The sequence below is a fragment of the Macrotis lagotis genome, chromosome 1 (assembly GCF_037893015.1).
Source record: "Macrotis lagotis isolate mMagLag1 chromosome 1, bilby.v1.9.chrom.fasta, whole genome shotgun sequence".
Taxonomy (NCBI): domain Eukaryota; kingdom Metazoa; phylum Chordata; class Mammalia; order Peramelemorphia; family Peramelidae; genus Macrotis; species Macrotis lagotis.
The window spans coordinates 37,330,749-37,348,653 of NC_133658.1; the positions used below are offsets into that span (position 1 = coordinate 37,330,749).

The 17,905-nt window shown below is 42.6% G+C and overlaps 1 protein-coding gene across 4 annotated transcripts; it reads left to right on the top strand.

Annotated features, from left to right (window-relative positions):
* Positions 1-1,560: 1,560 nt before the first annotated feature.
* LOC141495867 (uncharacterized) lies at positions 1,561-17,074 on the top strand. 4 transcript variants are annotated; one of them, XM_074197694.1, is made up of 6 exons: positions 1,949-1,965; positions 4,956-5,027; positions 6,764-6,871; positions 9,540-9,666; positions 10,211-10,306; positions 12,926-17,074. In XM_074197694.1, exons 3-6 carry the CDS (start codon positions 6,827-6,829, stop codon positions 14,797-14,799), a joined length of 2,142 nt encoding a protein of 713 aa, XP_074053795.1. In that variant the 5' UTR covers positions 1,949-1,965; positions 4,956-5,027; positions 6,764-6,826; the 3' UTR covers positions 14,800-17,074. The 4 variants fall into 4 exon arrangements, with proteins under 4 accessions (XP_074053806.1, XP_074053795.1, XP_074053812.1 ...); XM_074197711.1 differs by having other exon boundaries at positions 6,764-6,830; XM_074197705.1 differs by lacking the exon at positions 6,764-6,871 and having other exon boundaries at positions 1,561-1,965.
* The last annotated feature ends 831 nt before the right edge of the window (positions 17,075-17,905 follow it).

Below are 17,905 nucleotides of genomic sequence, written 5' to 3' on the forward strand. Positions count from 1 at the left end.
CCACCCCATCTTCACATGAAGCCACCAAGTTGCTTAAGGAAGGCTGAACTTGACTGGGTCAGAAAAAGAATATATCAAAGCTTCCTTGGCCTCTGTACTTTTTAGCCTGGGTGAGATAGAGAAACTCAGTTCTTTATTTTACATTTATATACCATAATTTGTTTAGCCACCTCCCAATTAATGGGCATTCTGTTAGATTCTGATTATTTTTTACTATCAAAAAACTACTATGACCTGGAGTCAAGAGTACCTGAGTTCAAATCTGGCCTCAGACACTTAATAATTACCTAGCTGTATGGCCTTGGGCAAGCCACTTAATCCCATTGCCTTGCAAAAATCAGGGAAAAAAACTACTATGAATATTTTTGCACTCATGGATCCTTTCCCCCTTCTCTCTTTGGGGTAAATGCTCAATAGTGTTTTTGGTTGTTTGGGAGGTTTTGGTCCTTCATTTCAAAAATGACCAATGACATCACATTGTCTTGACTCAAGTGAAATTGGATTTCAGTGAGGCAGAGTTTCACAAAGTCATCAGTCTCATTCTTAGCCTATTTGAAGTCCAGCAGCAGGACAATAGTAAAGATGATGGGTAACAGTCATGGATGACTTCAGCATCTTCAGTGTTCTGCACTTACCAGTGCCTACTTTGACCATTTTCCATCTCCACTTCTATTGGAACAAATTGTTCTCATTTGGCCATTCTGACAGAGGAAGTCTTCATATGCTTAGGGTATTCGTTCCCCTAATTCACTGACAAGTATCAACGTTTCAATTCCCCTCAATCTGGTTTAGCTCATCTGCTGAGATGGTTTTCCTGAGGTGTGATGGCCTTCCTGAAGCATATGCTTCCACTTATTGGAGCCGTGAGAGAAAATTGGATGGGAGATAGTCGCCAAAAGTGGATAGAGTGCCCCGAGAGGAGCTTGGAAGCCTTCACAGCAGAGATGTGGGTCCTGAACGCTAAACAATAGCATGAGCATCTCTGGGTCAAAGGGCATAGACAGTGGGTGACTTTGGGGTTAGAATTCCAAAGTGTTGGGGGGTGGCCCTGGAGTCAGGAGGACCTGAGTTCAAAACCAACCTCGGACACTTAATAATGATCTGGCTGTGTGGCCTTGGGCAAGCCACTTAACCCCATTGCCATTGCCTTAAATAAAATAATAAAAAAAGAAGAATAAATATGAGAATTCCAAGGTGCTTTTCAGGATGGCCCCCAGGCAGTTTGCAGGTCCTGCAGGTCCAGCCAGTGCCTCATACTTTTCTCAGTTTAGGCCTGATTGCCATCTCTGTGTCTATGCAATCTGAGTAGAAGGGCGGGTCCATGGCCAGGGCTCCAGGTACGAGCCCGGCGCGTTCACGCTGCGCTCCGCAGGCTGGGCGGGGGCGGAAGTGGCGTCATCAGAAAGCGCCGCCGAGGGCTGTTTCGCCGCGGTGGCCCCGCCCCCGGCCTGGCAGGCCCTTCGCCGAGGCTGGCGGAGCTCAGGAGCTCGGCGCCCGCTTCCGGGCCTCCCCTCCGGGGCGCACAGGGGCGCGGGGGACGCCCCGGTCAGCGCCGCGCCTTCTCCCTCTCTGGCTCGGGTGTGCCCCCCGGCTTTCCCGCGCCCTCTTCTACCATGGCTGCGGCTCATCTCGGCCTTCCGGGCTTAGGGCCAGTAGGAGCGGACAGACGGGGGAGTCTCAAAAGAGAACCACGCCTCCGCTCCCGGGGCGCTGCGCCTGCGCAGAAGCAGCCCGGCCTGTCCTGTCTTGCTGGCGTCCCGAGCGGGAATGCCCCTGGAAGCCCGGCCCGCATCCATTTCCCAGAATCCACCCTGGGCGCCCCGCCTCCGGCCTTCCTAGCCCCGCCCCCAAGCAGTGGGGCATGCCGGGAAGCGTAGTTCCGGGCCGCCGCCCAGGCGGGCCCTCGGACAGGCGGAGGCCGGCTTCCAGACCCCGAGGCCAGGCGAGCCTTCTGGCTGCTGGCGGGTGAGACTGGGTGGCGCGAGCGGGCGCGGGCGTGCGCGAGCTCTGAGTGTGTAACGTGTGTGTGTGTGTGTGTGTGTGTGTGCGCGCGTGTGCGCGCGTGCGTGTAGGTGAGCCCGTGTGCGTGTGTGTGCTTGTATGTGAGCGTATGTGTGTGTGCTGGTATGTGTAAGTGCAGGTGAGCCCGTGTGCGTGTGTGTGTGCTTGTATGTGAGCGTATGTGTGTGTGCTGGTATGTGTAAGTGCAGGTGAGCCCGTGTGCGTGTGTGTGTGCTTGTATGTGAGCGTGTGTATGTGTATGTGTGCGTGTATGTGAGCCCGTGTGCGTGTGTGTGCTTGTATGTGAGCGTATGTGTGTGTGCTGGTATGTGTGCGTGTAGGTGAGCCCGTGTGCGTGTGTGTGTGCTTGTATGTGAGCGTGTGTATGTGTATGTGTGCGTGTATGTGAGCCCGTGTGTGTGTGTGTGCTTGTATGTGAGCGTATGTGTGTGTGCTTGTGTGTGTGCGTGTAGGTGAGCCCGTGTGCGTGTGTGTGCTTGTATGTGAGCGTATGTGCGCGTGCGTGTAGGTGAGCCCGTGTGCGTGTGTGTGCTTGTATGTGAGCCCGTGTGCGCGCGTGTGTGTGCTTGTATGTGTATGTGTGTGCTTGTATGTGAGCGCATGTGTATGTGCGTGTAGGTGACCCCGTGTGCGTGTGTGTGCTTGTATGTGAGCGTATGTGTGTGTGCGTGTAGGTGAGCCCGTGTGCGTGTGTGTGCTTGTATGTGAGCATGTGTGTGTGCGTGTAGGTGAGCCCATGTACGTGTGTGTGCTTGTATGTGAGCGTATGTGCGCGTGCGTGTAGGTGAGCCCGTGTGCGTGTGTGTGCTTGTATGTGAGCGTATGTGTGTGTGCTTGTATGTGTGCGTGTAGGTGAGCCCGTGTGCGTGTGTGTGCTTGTATGTGAGCATATGTGTGTGCTTGTATGTGTGCGTATAGGTGAGCCCGTGTGCGTTTGTGTGTGTGTAGGTGAGCCCGTGTGCGTGTGTGTGCTTGTATGTGAGTGTGTGTGTATGCGTGTAGGTGAGCCCGTGTGCGTGCTTGTATGTGAGCGTATGTGTATGTGTGCGTGTGTGTGAGCCCATGTGCGTGTGTGTGCTTGTGTGTGAGCCCGTGTGCGCGCGTGTGTGTGCTTGTATGTGTATTGCATGTGTGTGCTTGTATGTGAGGGTATGTGTGTGTGCGTGTGTGTGTGCTTGTATGTGAGCATTCTGTATGTGCGTGTAGGTGACCCCGTGTGCGTGCTTGTATGTGAGCGTATGTGTATGTGTGCGTGTGTGTGAGCCCATGTGCGTGTGTGTGCTTGTGTGTGAGCCCGTGTGCGCGCGCGTGCGTGCTTGTATGTGTATTGCGTGTGTGTGCTTGTATGTGAGGGTATGTGTATGTGCGTGTAGGTGACCCCGTGTGCGTGTGTGTGTGCTTGTATGTGAGCGTATGTGTCTGCTTGTATGTGAGCATGTGTATGTGTGCTTGTATGTGAGCCCGTGTGCATGTGTGTGCTTGTGTGTGAGCACGTGTGTATGTGCTTGTATGTGAGTGCGTGTGTATGTGTGTGAGCGCCAGTGTGGGAGCCAGTGTGTGCAGCAGAGGGGCGGGATTCCAACCCAAGACCCGCCTCCCGAGAGGAAGGGGCCGCCCTGGAGGGGAGCTGGGGCCTAACCGGGGCCCTGCGGGGCCCGCAGAGCCGGGGAGGGTCGTGTCCGTGCCGGGGGAGGGCGAGGAGCCCCAGGGGGCAGGGGCTGGTGCCAGGGGCCGGGCAGGTTGGGGGGCCCGGAGTTGTGCCTGGCCCCCTCCGGCCCGGCCTGCAGTGTAGACGCCCCCCCCATGTCTGAGGTCTTTCCAGGCCCTGGGAGCGCCCCAAGGCCGCGCCCCCGCCGCCAGGGGCCTTTGCTTCTCCTGGTCAGAAAAGCGGCCCCACGGGATGATCTGTTAAATCCGAGTCCACGCAGGGGAGCCGTGGCCCCCCACGGAGACGCGCCCCCCACGGAGACACGCCCCCCCCGGAGACGCGGCCCCCCACGAAGACACGGCCCCCCCGGAGACACGCCCCCCCAGGGACGCGGGCCCCCACGGAGATGCAGCCCCCCACGAGACGCGGCCCCCACAGAGACACTGCCCCCCCAGAGACCAGAGACACGGGCCCCCACAGAGACACTGCCCCCCCAGAGACCAGAGACACGGCCCCCCCCCAGAGACACTGCCCCTCCCAGAGACGAGAGACACTGCCCCCCCCAGAGATGGGCCCCCCCCAGGCGCGGTGTGATTAGTATGTCTGGGAGCAGCTGCAGACAGGATGCTGGGACCCGGCCCACCCCAGAGGCACAGCCCCTCTTCCTTTTCACACAGAAAACATTCCATCTTGGACCTCTCTGGGGAATGACCTTTTACTTTTAAGGGTTTTGTTTTGTTTTTGCAAGGCAATGGGGTGAAGTGACTTGCCTAAGGCCACAGGGCTAGGTCATTGTTAAGTGTCTGGTGCCAGATTTGAACCCAGGTCCTCCCAACTCCAGGGCTGGTGCTCTATGCACTGTGCCACCTAGCCGCCCCATAAGGGGTTTTTAATGTAGTTACCAGTTAGGCAGTTACCCCGGCTTCACGTCTCCACTTGGGAAGTTCTAAGCTTTGTAATACTTGAGGGGACCAAAAAGGGGGGAGAATCCCGCCGATGCCGGGCTGGCTTCGGGGAAACAAACCAAAGACGCCTGGACTTGGCTAGACATCTTAGAACCTCTCACCAGTTTGGATTGTGTGAGCGCATTCATCCCAAGGACAAAGTCTGGTGGTGGTTCATGGCCCATAGTTCTGACTAAAAGCTTTAAATTATGCATCATTCTCCAGTTTCTCATGCATACAGCAGGCCCAGGGAACTGGTCCATAAGAATGATGAGCATGTGGGGAAAGGGGAACAACAAGGCAGCTTAGGTCTCCCTCCTGATTCCTTTTTCCCTCTTTAGTTCTGGCTTCATGTTCTACTTTTCTCCAAGAAGACCGGAATGACCTCTGTGCTCCTAACAGCCAGATCTCAGGTGAGTTCCAATTTTTCCCCTCCTGAAATCCTTTTTCTCAGACAATTCTTGACTCTAGGCCCACCACTGTCCCCTCTGTACACTAGCAGATGGCTAGAATCCCAGCAATCTTAGAAGAGTCACCTGGTCTTTTTCTACCTCAAAGATCAGAAATTATGAATCATGACTGACGAGCCCATGGTTAGAGTGCGTGCATCCCCTCAACCACCAGTGGCCCATCCGCTCAGTGTCTGGAGCTGCTCCTCTCTTCCTTTACTGACTGGGAGCCACCTTTCTTGGGTAATATTGAAACTGTGGAGCCCCCGACTCTTGATTCTCCCAGAGCATCTAGACAAGCTGCTGTCCATCATGGAAGACATAAGCAAGTACATCTGGCTTATCTACCAGAACTGGTGGCAAGAGGACCATGAAGCAATTGAAACTACATTATCCAGCCCTTGGCAGCAGTCACAGACCACCTGGAAGAGAGGCACCTGCTCATGGCCATGGGCTGCCCCTGGCCTTATAGACCCCATCACCTATATATACACATATATATGTAGAAAGATATTTTAGGAACAGAGTCCCCAGTTAATCTCCCTTTCCAGTCTCCTCTCTTGCCTGATTTTTTATCCATCAGGGCTGCCCAGTTGAAATGGGAAAACCTGGATGGAACTTGAGAGGAATATGTGGCTGTTTGCATTCTACAAGAATGTGAAGGGAGGATTGTTAGTTTACCTTTCAAAGACTAGGGTCTGCCTATATTGTGCCTATGGACAGGTACTGAGTTAAGATAAAAGATTTAGCCTTCATTCGATCAAAAAGACTGTCCCACCTGTTTTTAAATTAATCTAGAGTCTTGACCTTGTCCTTTGCGAATGTTCTTGTTCATGAGTATAAGGAGCAGGGTGAGGAAATGTATGGGGACCAATGTCCCTTAGATTGTGACCCCAGCCTATGATTGGCATGAGGGGGCAAGAACAAAGCCTTTCAAAGTGCAAAAAAGACCTTGCATTTTGGGATTTCTACACCCCCTACCATCTTGAGAAGTGTGCCATTTTGTTAAGGTATCTTAATAAAAAACCATTTTGATCACTCTTGACTAAGTATTCACAAGCCATTCATAACAGAACTTCTTTGCTTCCCTTGGTAGCCCTTTAGCCAGTGGTCTTAAGAGCGCTTGCTTGGCCTGCCCACAGCCAACATATTTTGACCTGAAGCCCTGAATCCTCTCTCCCCCTGGCTTTCTGCCTCTTTCCCTCCTCTGCCCCAAACTGGAAAAGTGGCCTCCCCAACAGGTATCTTCCTGGAACTCCCCACTTCCCCATCATTGCCTCAAGGGGACCACACCTCCCTTGCCAACTTTTTTTACTATTTTTATTAAATAAATAAGAATTTTAGAATGTAAAAAATAAAGAGAAAGGAAATTTCTCCAGTCTCTTCAGTAATCTTTAGTGAACTAGACGGTTATTTAGAAGGCCTGATTACAAATATTGATAATAGCTAACATTTGCATTATATTCTAAGGTTTGCAAATCATTTTACACATATGATCTCATTTAGTCCTGGACAAGTGCTTCAGACAGTTCTGTAGGACAAGAAATCCCAGAGATCATGTAGCCAGCATTGGCAAAGGGACATTCTTCACCAGGAAGATTCATAGGGGAATAAAATCATTCTGCAACTCCCAGGCCTTTCCCCTAGGACAGGATGGTTATCAATACTCAATGAGTGCTATTTTTATCCCCATTTTACAGATGAGGAGATTGTAAATCTCCTAGTAAGAAAGTATCATTCTGGAACTTGGCATCAGATGAAATATGGGTAAGAGTCAGTTATCAGCTGATGGTGACCTGAAGCCCATTGTAAGTATGTGATTGGTAGTTTTTCATGTTGCTATACCCTGACCCTCATTTTCACCCTGAGGTGTTTTGGGGTCTTGTGGGCAGGGCCAGCCTACGGACAGTGCCCTGGGTGTTTAGGTTTGATGTTAGGAAACACTCCTTGGCCCTTCAGTGGTTAACAAAAGGAGGTTTAGCAAGAGAAGAATGTTCAGAAGATGGACATCTGGGATTCAGCTGAGTGACGCATCAGTCCCACAAGCCAAGCATGAGAGAGGATGCTGGGGCTTTCTAAGGAGGCAGTTTTGGACTCAGGTGACCAAGAGGTGATACCTGAACCTTTCAGCCCCTGAGCCAACCCAATTCTCCAGATTAATTTCAACAACTAGCGTAACTTAGGTGTAGGCAGGGTTTTGCAAGCATGACTCACTCTGGGCTTGCTGTAGGAGTTCATTTGGGGTCTTTTTTGTTGTTGTTTAGAACAATAGTTCCTTATTTTATTTTTACCTGTATAAGCAAGTTTTAATATTCATATTTTTATATACATAAACAAGTTTTAATATTCATTTTTAAAACTGAACTTTGACTTCTTACCCTTTTCCCCCTACCTCACTCCCCCTCATTGAGAAAGCAAGTTATCTGATATAGGTTAAAAATGTATAGTCATGGAAAGCATTACCATAATAGTTATGTTGTGAAAGTAAAAATATCCTCTTCCCCCCCCAAAGAAAGGGAGAAACCTCAAGAAAAATAAAAGGAAAAAAGTATGCTTCGATCTATCTTTGGGGATACATAGTATTTTTTATCATAAATCTTTCGAAAATGTCTTGGGTGACAGCATTGCTCAGAAAAGATAAGTCATTCATAATTGATCATTCTATAAATATTGCTATTTTGCTTATAGTACATTTCCCATTATATCTGCTCATGTATAGCTTTCCAAGTTTTACCAAGACCATCCTCCTCATCATTTTTTTTTAGTTTTTTTTTGCAAGGCAAATGGGGTTAAGTAGCTTGCCCAAGGCCACACAGCTAGGTAATTATTAAATGGCTGGATTTGAACTCAGGTACTCCTGACTCCAGGGCCAGTGCTCACTGCTCCACCTAGCTGCCCCCATTATCATTTCTTATAGCAAAATAGCATTCCATCATAATCACATACTACAGTGTATTCAACCATTCCCCAACTGATGGACATTCCTTCTATTTCCAGTTCCTTGCCCCCAGAAAAGAGCTGCATTAATGTCCTTATACAAATAGGTCCTTTTCCTTCCTGTTTTTCATCTCTTCTGGAATACAACCCTAGGGCACTGCTAGGCCAAAGGGTAGGCATGGTTTTATAGCCCTTTAGGCATAGTTCCAACTTGCCCTACAGAATTCTTGAACCATTTTACAATCCCCCAGCAGCATATTAATGTCTCATTTTCCCCTACATCTCCTTTAACATTTGTTGTTTTCAGGACAGCTAGGTGGCACAATGGATAGATCACTTACCCTGGAGTCAATAGGACCTCAGTTCAAATGTGGCCTCAGACACATAATAATTGCCTAGCTGTGTGACTTTGGTCAAGTCACTTAACTCCATTCCCTTAAATAAATAAAATTTAAAAATATATTTGTCATTTTCTTTTTCTTTAGTATTAATCTAATAGATTTAAGATTTTTTTTCCTCAGAATTGTTCTAATTTGCATTTATCCAGTCAAATTGAATTAGCATTGATGTAATCTCATCTAAAATTGTTCATATCTTTTGATCATTTATCAATTTGGGAATGGCTCTCATGTTTTATTTTTATAAATCTGACTCAGCTCTGTATGTTTGAGAAATGAGGTCTTTATCAAAGAAACTTCAATTTTTTTTCTTTTTTTCCTTTCACCCTGTCCCTACTCAAACGTGTTTTATATCTAATTACCCCCCCTCTCAAAATCTTCCCTTCCTCTATCACCTTCCTTTCTCCCATCCTCTTCCCCTCCTATTTACCTCTAGGGTAAGATCTATTTCTATACTCAATTGAGTGTATATGTTATTTCCTCTCTGAACCAGTTTCAATGAGAGTAAGACTTACTCCCCCTTCAAACTCACCACTCTCCTTCTCTACCACAAAAGCTTTTTCTTGCCTCTTTTATGTGAGATAATTTACCCCATTCTATCTCCCCCTTACCCTTTTTCCAAGTATATTCCTCTCACTCCATAACTCCATCTTTTTAATATATAATCACTTTATATTCAACTCCTGGACCTTGTCTATATACATATGTATATGCTCCTTCTAACTGCACTAAGAAATAGGAAAATATGATCAGTATCACCTTCCCATGCAGAACTATAAGAAGTTTAGCATCATTAAGTCCTTTATTACTTACTTTTCCTGTTTACTCTTTCTGTGCTTCATTTGATTTTCATGTTTGAAGATCATATTTTCTATTTAACTCTAGTCTTTTCATCAGAAAAGTTTGAAAGTCCCTTATTTCATGCGAGTACATTTGTAAGGCTGACTTTGAGCAGGACAGTTTTCTGTAATATTAAGTCTAGTATAAAGTGATGCATCCAATAAGTAATTTCTCCAGAAATATTAAACCTCTGTTTTAAGTTTTGAGAAAAGTTGCCTTTACAATCTCTCAAATTTATGTCTTCCTTTATTCCCCTGAAGGCCAGTCCCCAAGTGAGCAGGTGACTTTTCTGCTATTTCAGATACCACTGACATTCCAAGATGTGGCTGTGGACTTCACCTGGGAGGAATGGCACCTCTTGGAACCTTCTCAGAAGGACATGTATTGGGATGTAATGCTGGAGAACTATGAGAATTTTGTCTCCCTTGGTAAGGTGGGCTCTCCTCCAGACAGACAATCAGCTTCCCTTGAGTTGTCTTTTCATTTCTTCTTGCCTGACTAATGCCTGATGAGCTTCCCTTCTCATAAGAAGGTGCAGGTGATGGGGGGAGATTTCACAGTTGTTTGGTACTAGCGTCACTGGGGTTTCTTCTTTCTCTACTTAAGTAAAAGGTGTTTGCATTGTACAGAGGGAAATCAGTAATTTTATTGTGCTGCCTCTAAGGCTGCATAGCTCTGCTATTGATTGTTCATGAAATTCAATGAGGTTCTCCAAAGACCCAGTATAAATTCTTTTAATACTTGAAAATTTTTTATTCTCCTAGCAGAGAATGTGTTAGGATAAAGTAATTTTCTTTGAGTTGATGACCCATTCCCCATTCTTTCTGGATAGAGACTACTTCAGGATTCCTTTGTATTCCTATCTAGTCTTGCCTGGTATGCCCTTTATTCCCTAATGAGAATGAAGGCAAGATTGAAGTCTGAGTTATATCTCTAACCTCAGCAGTCTCCCATTTATTTCCTCACCATAAGGAGTTCCTGTTTCCATATCAGATGTGATTTCCCAGATGGAAAGAATAGAAGCATCATGGATGGCTGAGGGTGGAGTCCTGATTAACACTTTTCTAGGTGAGTGAGTGAAGAATGAACAGATGGAACATACTGTAAGCACCATCACAAATGATCATTGTAGTTGTTGGACAGGGAACTCTCCTCAAGGGTTCCTAGGTCTTTGTACAGTGCTGTTTTTATTTCACTTGAGTTCTCTCCCATGAACTCATCTTTTACCTAAAACATCACTTTGTTGACCTCCATCCACTCATTCCCTATTGTCTCCTTTGAGAAAGACTTTACTTTTTCTGATACTAACCTCTCAGTTTGTACTCTGGATCCCATAATTTCCTATTTCCTCTTTAATATTCCTTGCAGTTTTAATATTTCTTTATACAACTACTTTATTTTAAAATATACAAAATCTTTTCTTTTTCTCTCTCCTTTTTAATCTTCTTCATATCCTTCTCCTCTTCCCCCCCTTTCTCCTGTTCCTCTTTTACTCTTTCCACTCTCCCTCATCCTTCTCATCTTTCTATTCTCTCATAGTTCTCATATATCCTGGGAATGCCAAATCCACTCCTTGGAGGTACCAAATCCACATTGCATGATGCCTGGACATCTCCATACAATCTCCATTTTTTTTTTAATATCCTCTTCCCCAAGAAGACCCAGTTGGAATTAAAAGAGGAGTGAGAAAGCATTTTTGATAGTGAAGAAACATGTGAAAAATGTGGTAGGCAGCATTTGACAATTTGACTGCTATGCTTCATTGGGGAATTGACTGTATCATAAAGTGGAGATAATGGAGAAAATGGCAGTTATTGGAAAAGGGAAATGCTATGATGAAGTTTATGTTATGGCATCTATAAAAGGGATGGATTAGAAGAAGAAATAACTATGGACATGTTGAATATTTGTGATCCAAGTGTATGACTTTACATTTAATCATAATATGCTTAAACTTATTATATTGGGTCCACCATTCTGGCTTGGCCTTTTGTCATTTTAACCCCATATTCTATAGTATTAGACAGTCTTTCCAGCTTTTGGTTATACACGTTTATTTGATAAACCTGCTACTTGTGCCTTCTTCCAAGTCACTGATTAAATTGTTAAATCCCTTGGGCAACTGCATTAGAGAATTTTGTCCAGTGTCTACCTTAATTTTATGTGGTCTGACCAGTCCCTTTTCTTGTTCATAGGAATAATTTGAGAATACATGAATCAATGCTTATTGGTGCTCCTTATTTACCCTGAGATCAACTAAAAACCCTAGACCTTTTGAACTTACCACTCCATCATGTCTCTATAATCTTGCTTTAGGCACAATAAATGTCCCAAGTACAGGAATTTACATTTATCTTTATTAAATAGCAAATTTTTTTTCTAGCCAATATTTCCATCTTCTTGAATTATTGTTTTTAATCCTAATTCATTTGTCTAATATATTATTATTGATACTTTGGAATCAATCAGGAGTACTACTCTCTATGATTATATTAAAGTTTTTTATAAAATTATTGAATAGGTATAAAATAAAGAAACTACCTTTACCAATACATTTTGGCCCTTTCTCTGTTCCTCCTAAATGGAGAGAGTTTCTTACAGCAATTCCTTTTTTTTTTTATGTTTTTGCAAGGCAAATGGGGTTAAGTGGCTTGCCCAAGGCCATACAGCTAGGTAATTATTAAGTGTTGGAGACCAGATTTGAATCCAGGTACTCCTGACTCCAAGGCCGGTGCTTTATCCACTATGCCACCTAGCCGCCCCCTTACAGCAATTTCTTAGAGAGGTTAAATGACTTGCCTAGATGAGGGAAGTACAGGGGGAATTTGTATAGAGGGAAATTGAGCTTAGGTCTTTCAGGCTTTCTAACCAAGATAGGATACCTCTCTTTGTGTAAATGAGAGCATCTTCTGTTGTTTCATCAAATATGGTGAATGGGGCAAGACCAGATCCACAGTTCTAAAGCATAAAACTAGAAAACATAATTGCAGGTAGACAACAGCTCCATATTCAAGACTTGGGGAAAAATTATTTGAATATCTACAAATACTCTGAGTTGTCTTCTCATTTTACCCACATTTGTTTAACTAAGTATTTGAGAAGAGTTTTTCCAAACAGGTTGCTGAAATCTTGATGCTGACAGTTAATACCTCATCCAATGGTAAACTCATCTCATAAATAATAGATATTTTGTTAGTTTGTATAATCTTTTCTTATTGAATTTATGCTATAATGTAGGAATCAATACTTTTTCTTTTCTAAGTAATCATTAGTTTGGTAGAATTTACCTTGAATTTTCCTGGAGATTATCTTGAAGTTTATTGCTTGCTAGTTTCCGAAATCAAACTATTTCTTCTTTCTGAACATGTAGAGAGACTCATAAAGAAAGGTTCCTTGTATTACACATTGGGAAAAACTTGGCTGGTGAAATAAAAACCAAAAAATGCAATCTTGAGAGATGTCAATCAATAAATTGACTCCTGAGCAGCTACTTTTACTGTTTTTTTAAATCATGTTGGTCTTAAATTTCCTCATAATAATCATTCTACTTTTTCCACATTAGTTATCATTTTTTAAAGTAAAAGACATAAGCTAGAATATATTTATTATGTATTATATTTTTATATAGTCTTTAAAGTTCCAAGCATATGGGAAAAATGGATATTGACATATTTTTGTTGTTTTCAGATTTTCTTAGTCAGAAGACAGAATGTGAAACCAAGGAGACAACTGGGAAGCAGGATATTTTTCTGGGAAAACCTTTTAAAGAAAGATTCATAAATGAAGAGCCCTGGCATTCAACATTGGGAGAAACTTGGGATTGTGGTGACAGGTTATATAGGCAGAAAGAATACCAAGAAACACATTCTCAGGAGGTAAAGATCAACCTGGGGTCAATTGTTATTCTGCAGCAGAAAGTCCATATAGGAGAAAGTCTTCCTAAATACAATACACTTGGAAGAAGTTTAAACCAGTTTTTTGACCAACTTAAACCTAAGAGAATCTCCATTGGGAAGAAACTCAAGTACAGTAAATGCAGGAAACTTTTCAGTTACCAGTCAAACTTTACTCATTACCATAGAATCCTTCCTCGAGGGAAACCCCATAAATGTAATGAATGTTCCAAAGCCTTCAGCAAGAAAGGAAGCCTTAATGCACACAAACTAATTCATACTGGAGAGAAAAGGTTTGAATGTAGCACTTGTGGGAGAGGCTTCAGATACCATTCATCCCTTAAGCAACATAAAATAATTCATACTGGTGAGAAACCTTATAAATGCAGTGAATGTGGAAAAGGCTTTAGCCAGAGAGGAATCCTTAAGACACATAAAATCAGCCATACCGGAGAAAATCAATTGGAATGTAATATATGTGGGAAAGGCTTCAGATACCGAGCCTCCCTTAGGGTACATAAGAAAATTCATACTGGAGAGAAACCACATATATGTAATGAATGTGGGAAAGCCTTCAGCCTAAAGGGAAACCTTAGAACTCATAAGAGATTTCATACAGGTGAGATGCCATTTGAATGTAATGAATGTGGGAAAGCTTTCATCTTGAGAAGAGATCTCAACAAACACAAGAGAATTCATACTGATGAAAAACCCTATGTTTGTAATGAATGTGGGAAAACCTTCAGGTGGAATGGAAGTCTTAAATCACATAAGAGAATTCATACTGGAGAAAAACCCTACATATGTAATGAATGTGGGAAAGCATTTACTAATTATCAAAGCCTAACTCATCATCAAATATTTCATACTGGAGAGAAAAACTTTCAGTGTAGTGAATGTGAGAAAGCTTTCACCCAGAGAGCAAATCTTAATCGACATAAGAGAATTCATACTGGAGAGAAACCTTATATATGTAAAGAATGTGGAAAGGCCTTTATTGTGATGGGAAATCTTAAAAGACATATGAGAATTCATACAGGAGAGAAACCTTATAAATGCAATGAGTGTGGAAAAGCATTCACCAATCATCAAAGCCTAATTCATCATCAAATATTTCATACAGGAGAGAAAATCTTTCAATGTAATGAATGTGAAAAAGCCTTCACCACAAAGGGAAACCTTAATATACATACTAGAGTTCATACTGGAGAGAAACCCTATGTATGTAATGAATGTGGTAAGTCATTTAATGTAAAGAGAACCCTGACTATGCATAAAATAACTCATACTGGAGAGAAACCCTTTGAATGTAACGAATGTGGGAAAGCTTTCAGCCAGAAGGGAAGTCTTAAAAGACATAAAAGAATTCATACTGGAGAGAAACCCTATAAATGTATTGAATGTGGAAAAGCTTTTACCAATCAACAAAGTTTAATTTACCATCAAGTCTGTCATACCAGGGAGAGACCTTTCCAGTGTAATGAATGTGGGAAAACCTTCATCCAAAAAGGAAAGCTTAATAGACATTCAATAACACATAAAGGAATAAAACTCTGCATTTGTAATGAATGTGGAAAAACCTTTAACCAGTTGGAAAATCTTAATACACATAAAATAACTCATACTGGAGAGAAACAATTTGAATTACTTAATGCTAGGAAGCCATAAGATACATAAAAGAATCCATCCTGGAAAAAGTCCATATAAATAAATGAATGTGAAAGCCTTCAAATATCAAAACTTAAATTACCATCAGCATTTCATGCTGATGAGAAAGTATTTCTCTAATGAATGTTGGAAAGCTTTCACCTGAAAGGAAACCATTAATTCATGTAAGAATTCACTCAATGAGGTGCCTTTTCTATTTAATAATTATGGGAAAACTGACCAAAATTCAAGACCCAGTTCATTTTATATTCAAGGGAAACCCAGTGTGATAAATGTGTTTAAAGAACATCAGAATTCTTAGTGGAGAGAGATGTTATATTTAAACTTTATTGTACATAATGAAATTCATAGTAGTACACTCCTTCCTCCCCACTTTGAATATAAACACTGTAGGGCAATGTTTGGGTCTGGCCCATATTCGATGATTTGTACTTGAGAAAAACCCATTTAAACTTAAGGAAACTGGGAAATCTTTAGAAAAGTACATTGTGACCATACATTCATAATATTGAGAGGGTACTCATCCATAAATGAATTTACATTTAGAAACACTTTCAAGGTAACTGACAGTAACCTCCGTATGGGGCAAGTAAGTCGTTAATAAGGAGGGAGAAGTTTTGAATGTCTAATATATCTTGGGAAATTATGGAGAGAAATCCAAGATGAATTCATATAGAAGATGGATAAATTTAAGTACCTAGAGAGATGAATAAGAGTTGAAATTGTAAAGAGGCAATTTTCGGTTCATTAAGGAGACCTGGAAAGCTTAAGCCTAACTGAAAACAGCAATTAGACATAATCATAAAGACAAGATTGTGGAACTTCCATTTTTCAACTAACTTGCTTTAGCTCCAGTTTCAGTTGCTTCTATTTGTAAAAAATCTTGGGCATAAGATTGGCCTAAAGCCCCAGATTATACATAATTCCCACAGGAGCATAAGCACCATTGTCCAAGATAATACCTTTTGAGAACAGGCTCATGAGCAGTAATATAATGGGAGTTATGGAGAATAGTCTAACCCAGAGTCGGTTAATGAGTATGATAAGCTTAAAGACAGCATCACACAATAGAATTCAAAAGAAAAAACTTGACTTAGGAACACTGTTGGCTTTTGTTAATTCCCCAGATGAGTATCGTATATATAATTCCAAACCATACATTAAGAGTATTAGCTTTCCCTTTATAAGTTAAGGCCTTCTGAATACTGTACTTCAGTTAAGAAAAGAGACCAGAAGCCCTGTACAGTAGCTCTATGATCATGAAATATCAGAGGGAACACAATGGAGTTGAAATGTGACAATCAATAGATGTCAGCCTTTCTGCAATGTGGAGATGCATCGTGCCAGCTACACATGTACCATGACCACATCAATACCTGATTTGTTCCCCTTAGCAAGATCCTTTGTATGTGTGTGTCTTCTGTTTTCCCAGCTCATGTGAGTATTCTGTGAATGTTCTTTCCAAACACTATTGTAATCTGTGGGATAAGTGCCCATGTGTGCTTGGGGGGAGTGGGGAGGCATTTTGTTGCTTTGCCATGCCATTTAATTAAATACATTTTGTTTTAAATTGGTGTGACTTGTGTTTGATAAAAAATAAACACCTTGGTTGGGACATCTGAACTATGTTTTGAGGGAGTACTCATTTATAGATTCATAACTATTAAATTTTCTAGTAGTTCACATTAAAGGAGGCAGTTATATTAGGGGAAAACATGTTAATAATAGGTCAATACAAAGGCAAATTAGATAACTTCAGGAGATAATGGTTTCCCCAATAAGCAGTAGATGGATGATTGTAGCTAGCTAATAATAAATTTAAATAGCACTTTAAGGTACTCAAAACGCTACAAATATTTTATCCCTACTCCCTGGAAGTGTACATGATTCAGTTATCTCCATTTTGCTGATGAGGTGTCTAAGGCAGGTAGCATTCAAGTGACTTGCTCAGGATCACAGTTTACAAGTGTCTCAGGTGGGAGTTAAATTTAGGTATTCTGGTCCATTGTGTCACTTAACTGCCTCACTTGTCGATTTGTTACAGATGGTTTGAAGCAGGGTGTAGGGTGTGTTCAAGGAAGACTAGAACCTTTGGTGTGAGGGCTGTTGAGCCCTTTTCAGGGCTGCTTTCCACCTTTGATAGCCACTTGAGCCACCTAACTCTCACCTGTGGCTCCAAGGAGCTACCATGCACAGCAGTCACACCTTGGTAAACGATTTTGGCAGTTGAGTTAAATCAGGTTGAGGATAATTGAGGAAGATTCAAACTCATTGTTGAGTTGGGGGAGGGGGGCGTCTACCCCAAGCATGTGAAGTCTTCCACTGGTGGAATGGGTAGATAAGAATACTTTGCTCTAATGACCATGAAGCTAGCTGAAGCAAGTGGTGTGGAGTTCTTAGAGCTTGGCTAGACATTGAATGCATCTAGAGCCATCACCAGTCGTCTGGACTATCTTGCCTCATTGAATCATAAGTCATCTGACTTTTGGAAGAGTGGATGAATTCATGCAACTCTACTCACTTAAATCCAATTTACACTGGCAACAAAAGTCAAATTGGACCATATAACCAGTGGGGTCTCTCCCAACTTAGATTCGTTTAGTTGACAATCAGTGGTTAGACTAGGCAAATACTTTGCCCTAAGGGAAAAGACAATACAAGACAGAAATGAAATGGGATGGGAAAATTGGGAGAATGGGTTAAGCCCAATATGTATCCAATAAATAGATAACTTAGGAAGAGAAAGTAGTTAAATGTCCAAAATTGGAAGAAAGGTTGAGAGTTTCTGTAGACTAAGCCCTGAGAAGACTGTAGTTATAAATTAGTTTTTGAGGGGATGCCCCCCAAGATAAAAATTTAAACCAGGAGTCAAATTGGCAATTCTTTTTTAGTTAAAAGTTGAACTTAATGTCTACTAAGAGAATTTTTAAACCCCATGAATTTGATTATGAATCAGAAGCCTTGACCAGAAAAGATCTTATTCTTCCAGAAACCAGAAGATCCTAAAGGAAATAGTGTTGAATTACACTGGCAGGTGGATATAGGTTGTAGTAAAAAACAAAACAAAATTAAAAAACTCAAACATGAAGAGGTAACAAGTTGTTGG